Source organism: Citrus sinensis, chromosome 8, assembly GCF_022201045.2.
Source record: "Citrus sinensis cultivar Valencia sweet orange chromosome 8, DVS_A1.0, whole genome shotgun sequence".
In the NCBI taxonomy this organism is placed as follows: Eukaryota; Viridiplantae; Streptophyta; class Magnoliopsida; order Sapindales; family Rutaceae; genus Citrus; species Citrus sinensis.
Window position 1 is genome coordinate 21,066,475 of NC_068563.1, and position 6,767 is coordinate 21,073,241.

At 39.1% G+C, this 6,767-nt stretch overlaps 1 protein-coding gene across 1 annotated transcript; it reads left to right on the forward strand.

Annotated features, from left to right (window-relative positions):
• Nucleotides 1-2,632: 2,632 nt before the first annotated feature.
• On the forward strand, nt 2,633-6,122 carry LOC112499349 (uncharacterized). The gene is made up of 2 exons (XM_025102359.2): nt 2,633-4,792; nt 5,334-6,122. The coding sequence occupies exons 1-2, from the start codon at nt 2,633-2,635 to the stop codon at nt 6,120-6,122; spliced, it is 2,949 nt and encodes a 982-aa protein (XP_024958127.2).
• Nucleotides 6,123-6,767: the final 645 nt, after the last annotated feature.

A 6,767-nucleotide genomic window follows, 5' to 3' on the forward strand; every position in this document is an offset into this window, starting at 1 on the left:
CCACTGCCCACAAGATCGTCATCAGCAGAGATATTATCTTTGTAGAAAATCAACTGCAAAGGAGAGATGAGGATGGTGGCACTACAAAAGAAAAGTCAGAGACTGTACCGGTATATGTCGAAAATAATCCAGAAGATTCAGATTCTTCGGAAGCAGCACCAGAGCACGAAGAACAAGAACTAGTCGAGTCTGAGGCTCCAGAAGTTCGTCGGTCAACTCGTGAGAGACGACCGCCGGCGTGGCACTCGGAGTATGTCACAGAGATCAACGTTGCATACTGTCTTCTAACAGAGGATGGAGAGCCTTCAACTTTCCATGAAGCTTTAGAAAGCTCAGATATTGCTTTGTGGATGACAGCAATGCAGGAAGAAATTGAAGCTCTACACAAGAACAAGACATGGGAACTTGTACCACTACCACGTGGAAGAAAAGCCATTGGAAACAAATGGGTCTACAAGGTCAAGCGTGATGGAAATGACCAAGTAGAGCGGTATCGTGCAAGATTGGTGGTGAAAGGATATGCTCAGAAAGAAGGTATTGACTTCAACGAGATATTTTCTCCGGTGGTTTGACTCACAACAATCAAAATAGTCTTGTCAATGTGTGCCATATTTGACCTACATCTAGAGCAGTTAGATATTAAAACTGCATTTCTTCATGGAGAACTTGAAGAAGAAATATATATGCTCCAACCAGAAGGTTTTGCAGAAACAGGAAAGGAGAACTTGGTTTGCAGGTTGAACAAATCTCTATATGGTCTCAAACAGGCGCCGAGGTGTTGGTATAAGAGATTTGATTCCTTCATAATGAGCCTTGGATACAACAGACTTAGTTCAGACCATTGTGCATATTACAAGAGGTTTGAAGATAATAATTTTATTATTTTGCTGTTGTATGTGGATGACATGTTAGTAGCAGGTCCCAACAAAGATCGAATCCAAGAATTGAAGGCACAGTTGGCTAGGGAGTTTGAAATGAAGGACTTGGGACCAGCAAACAAGATTCTAGGGATGCAAATACACCGAGATAGAAATAACAGGAAGATTTGGCTTTCGCAGAAAAATTACTTGAAGAAAATCTTGCGACGCTTCAACATGCAAGATTGTAAGTCAATTTCTACCCCACTTCCTGTTAATTTCAAATTATCCTCAAGTATGTGTCCTAGCAATGAAGTGGAGAGGAAGGAGATGTCTCGAGTACCTTATGCATCAGCAGTGGGAAGTTTAATGTTCGCTATGATATGTACAAGACCGGACATTGCACAAGCAGTGGGAGCAGTCAGTCGATACATGGCGAATCTTGGTGGAGAGCATTGGATAGCTGTGAAGAGGATTCTGAGATACATTAGAGGAACCTTAGATGTTGCATTATGTTATGGAGGATCAGAGTTTACTGTCAGGGGCTGTGTGGATTCAGATTTTGCAGGAGATCTTGATAAAAGAAAATCAACTACTAGTTATGTGTTTACACTTGCAGGAGCAGCTGTAAGCTGGGTTTCGAAACTGCAGACCGTTGTGGCTTTATCTACAACAGAAGCAGAATATATGGCAGCTACACAAGCTTGCAAGGAAGCTATTTGGATACAAAGGTTATTGGAGGAGCTCGGGCACAAACAATAGAAAATTCTTGTGTTTTGTGACAGTCAGAGTGCCTTGCACATTGCAAGGAATCCAGCCTTTCATTCCAGAACAAAGTACATAGGAGTTCAGTATCACTTCGTTCGAGAAGTAGTGGAAGACGGAAGTGTGGATTTACAGAAAATCCATACGAAGGAGAACCTAGCAGATGTTTTGACCAAGCCAATAAATGCTGACAAGTTTATCTGGAGTAGATCCTCTTGTGGCCTAGCAGAAACGTAGGCAACATGATTATGGCGAAGCAGAAAGGATAGTGTGGAGATTGATTGCTTTTCACTCTAATCTCCAAGTGGGAGAATGTTGAAAGTCATGGCTGGCGCCGGCCATCTAGATGGCCGGTGCCAACCATTCAACAGAAATGCTCTGTTTGCAATGACAAACCCTCTGGCAGTTTTTATTTTTGCAAAGATTGCTGGCCCAAGTCTCCTTTCTTTCATATACCATGTGTCGAATTTCCACAAAAGATCCAAATCGCCTTGCGTCCCTACTGCTCTTTCCGTTTCATCAAAGATCATGATATTGATGAATCTAGCAGTTCAGATATGTTCTCTTTCCCCAGTAATAAAGAGTTTGATTGTGATTTCTGTAAATCACGAAAAGGCCGTAAGTTCCGCTGTGACTTGTGTAATTTTCAGATTTGTTTTGGATGCGCTGATATTCTCATCAAATATCGTCAAGATCGAGAACACATCGAGCATTTTAGCCACCTTCATCCCTTGATCCTTTTAGAGAGCACATCCAATATTTCAAACGCGAAAGACTGTAAGATGTGTTTGGAAAAGATTCACGATCAAAGCTATTATTGTTGTGGCCCATGCAAGTTTTACATCCATAAATCATGCGGTGAATTGCTAGAAGAAGTCAAGCACCCATTCCATCCGCGCCATTTTTTGACACTCTAAATGTCCGGTCCTTGGTGGGGATATCATTGTCGTGCATGCGGCCTAAAATTTGATAAACGCCTCTGCTACCGATGTGATGATTGTAAGTTCGAAATGCATCCTGAATGTCTGTCTCTAAAGCCAACTATTAAGTACCAAGGTCACCAGCATGATCTTCTTACTTTATTGGAGGATATGGCCTACAAGAGCGAATGTCGTGCTTGCGGTCATGACATTAAAAATACTTTCTATGTTCGATGTGTTCCGGGTAGACTCGATTTTCATGTCCACTGTGGCCCTGCTGCAGCCTCGCTACCACCAACTGTTGTGCATAAAAATCACAACCACCCTCTCTCTCTTGTGAAAGATGATTCTACTCTTCTTGAGTGTGACGATTGTGAGGAAGAAATAGACCCAAACCATCCCTTTTATAGTTGTTTGAAATGTTATCCGTACAACGCACATGTGCGCTGTGTAATCACTGAGATACAATTCGACGAAAGAGGGATACATGAGCATTTCACCCACCATCATCTCTTGGCTCTTCTTGAAAGCCAGAGGAACGACGACATGGACTGCTATATATGCATGAAATTGATCATCCAGGGGCACACAGCATATGGCTGCGATCCCTGTGGATTTTATCTCCACAAATCCTGTTTTAAGCTGCCAAAGGTGATGTGTCATAAATCTCATGATTCACATTATCTTACTTTTGAAAATTCTTCTAATTCAGGGAACGTAGTCTGCAAAGGATGTGATGATTATTTGAAAGGGTATAGATATCGTTGCGGGAGCTGTGACTTCGAACTGGATCTTGACTGTGCTATCATACACCCCTCAATAAATTGGAAAGCCGGCAGTGACGAGGAGTGCAAATACTATGATAAAGATCGAAAAGAAGGTCTCAGGCATTATAGTCATTACCATCCCTTGAAACCTTCAGCAGTGGGCGACTACGTGGAATGTAAGTTGTGCCACAAAAACATCCGTAGCTCAAGCTATGGCTGCGAATCATGTATGTTTTATATTCATAAATTATGTGCTGAATTGCCGCAAAATGTCCAGCACCCCTTCCATCCACACCGTTGTTTGACACTTGGAGCACATTATAAGGAGATATATCGTTGTGAGGCATGTTACTTCTATGTGAATCCAGGCGTATACTATCGATGTGATGATAAATACTGTGAGACTTACTTCCATCTTGAATGTGTGTCCTTAAAGCCAAACATAAAGTACGAAGGCCATCAACATCTTCTTATTCTGGTAGAGAACATGTCTTATCAGGGTAAATGCGAAGCATGCCACTCTGAAATTGTTGGTACTTTCTTTGTCCGATGTGTGCAGTGCGACCTCAATTTTCATGTTCAATGCGGCACAGTCTCCTATCCATCAACCGTTGATCATCGGCATCACCACCATCCTCTTACGCTTACAACTCCTGAGACGCTCGTCAAAGATGATTCTATTCTTCATTCTTGTGGCGTGTGCAAGGGATTAGGAGACCCCTCACAGCCCTCTTATTGTTGTGTCGAATGTGAGTACTACACACATATGCGTTGCGTGATCAACGAGATGCAATTCAATAAGAGAGAGAAAGTAAAACATTTCAGCCATGAGGATCATTTCTTGTTTCTTGTTGGAAACAAGAAGAATGGTGGAATTATTAAGTGCTCTGCATGTGACAAACTAATCCAAACAGCCCACTTAGCTTATGGTTGCGATCAATGCAATTATTACCTCCACAAATCCTGCATCGAGTTGCCAAGGCAGATCCAACATCTCTTTCACAGACATCCCCTGACTCTGCAATCTCATCGAGATGATGGCACAAAATACCAAAGATGCAGTGCTTGTGATAAAAAGTTAGGTGGCTTCTTTTACCAATGTTCTAATTGTTTCGTCCTAGATGTTGATTGCGCTTTACTACAACTTGGGGTCCAACTTGAAGGCCATGAGTATATCCTTACACTCTTTGCAAAGTTACGACACGCCCCGGAATGCCGAAGATATCTATCTGCCACTACCGGTGCATTGGATCAGAATTGCGTAAAATGTAACTTTGTTGTCTATCTTTTGCGTTCTCCTCTGCCACAGGTTATTGAATGTAGCAGTCACCACCATCCACTGACCCTTACAGAAAAAGTTGTTGATGACAACTACGGTACACAAATTTGTGATATCTGCGAGGAGGACAGAGATCCTGAAGTGTGTATTTATTATTGTACGGAATGCGATTTTATAGCAGAATTTATCTGCATAATTTTCCAGGTACGCCTATTAAAACTTTGTTTGATATAACTTTTCAAATAAAATTTATTTAACTAAAATTTTTATTAGTAGAAATTTATTATAAAAAGAGCTTTTATTAAAAAAAATTTAGTTATTTGATTATCAATAAAATTTTTAAAATTGTAAAATTACTTTACTAAGTACGTTTTTGAAAAATATGTTATAAGAAAATGAAATAAAATTATCAAATAAGTAAAATATGTTTTAAATATTTTAATATTGTAAAAGAACTTCTCAACTTCTACCCTTAAAAATCTAAAATTTAAACTTTTACTAATAGAAGTAAAATAGTTATGAAAAAAAAATTTTAAATTAAATATATAATACTTTGATAAGGCATACCAAATATGCAATGACACTTAAATAAGTCATACAATATTTATGACACTTAAATAAATCATACAAAACATGTAGCAAGTGTCCTAAAAATGTTTTAATCTCCAATGTATACATGAAATCGTCACTGATAGTAATATGCTCCAGTAGCCCATTATCTTGTCTAACACTTGCTTCTTGATAGGTAGCGGTTGCCCTACAGAAACAGCCCCAAGATATCTTGTTGAGACGTATCAACCGAAAGACAACTGGTAAAAGCCTAACCTACGAAAATTTAGTATCTTCATCCAGGGATGAAGAGAAACAGTTGTATTTTGACTGGTGGGATGAAAAAGAGCTGCTTTGGGAATGGTTAGATGAAGAAGTTTTTCGGCCACAATCACCTGGGAAACAAGTTTCTTTAATAAAAACAGAGGAGTATAAGAGTGAAGTTATCGATGTGGGAGATTATAAAACAATTCCAAGGTTGGCCGGTGTTCTCAAAAACTTGATTGACAAATATGGGGACATCGGCGCCAGTTGCAATTTACCCCAAAGCTGCTGTAACTTAAAGATGCGTATCATGCTCAATCTCTGCGCGACTGTGCATAGCATGTGTGACATTTTGATTCAGGACGTCGACGAACGGTTTCTCGACACTTGGCGGAAGCACTTCAGCATAGCTCGCCGAGTAGGGTTTGAAGTTGACTTTTTATTTGATCGTTTGAAGATAATAGAGGAAGCTCATAAATGTTTTAATGATACTGATAATCAATTGCATCAGTTCACATCCATTGACCGGCGTTATGACGAGATGGCTGAGATTTCTAGGGGGATTGAGAAGCAAAAGACAAAATTGGACTCACTGCGGTGGCAAACACAGCATGGGATATCGAGTATCGCTTTTCAAAGATTGAGAGTGGATGCTGAGCAACTTAGTAAAGCTAGGGAATTTGGGTTGAAGAAAGCGGGCATGCATAGCAAACTGCTGTGATTTTTTGTTTGTTCGTAAATTACCACATTAAAGTCAGTATCCTTTGTATTAAATTCGCGATAAACCATCTGGCTGATGTATTTCTGGTTTATTAGTATTGGAAAGATGACTTTTTGTTTTGCTTGATGAATTTGCTGTGACTTTGGAGGTTAGCATTATGCAGTTTATTTATCATTAATTTGGCTTTCCTGTTTGGTTATTGTACTTTTTTACCCATCAATATTAAAGTATTTCTGTTGAATAGCTAACCTGAATTTTGCTAGAAATTACGTTATGGCCTTGAATATTGTTGAAAGGTGAAAAATATAAACTCTTTAGAGGGCAAAGGTGAAATTATAATTCACTTAATCTGGTTTCGGTAATTTGTATTTAACTTTCAAGATTAGTTTCTCTGGGGTTTTAATTCTCGCAACTTCACAACTCATCATGTATTGGTTGGCACTTTTGGTAATACATTAAAAACATATTTTTAATCAATAATTGAAGCAGTTCTAAAATCCAATATTATATAGCAAATTCGACTCATAACTTTAATTTAAAAAAAAATTAACATACGTAATTATATATTTTTCTCTTCGAACAAGGCGTGATTGAAAGTTGAAATGGTCCACTCTTAATTACACCGTCTATTTGTTTTTTGATTAA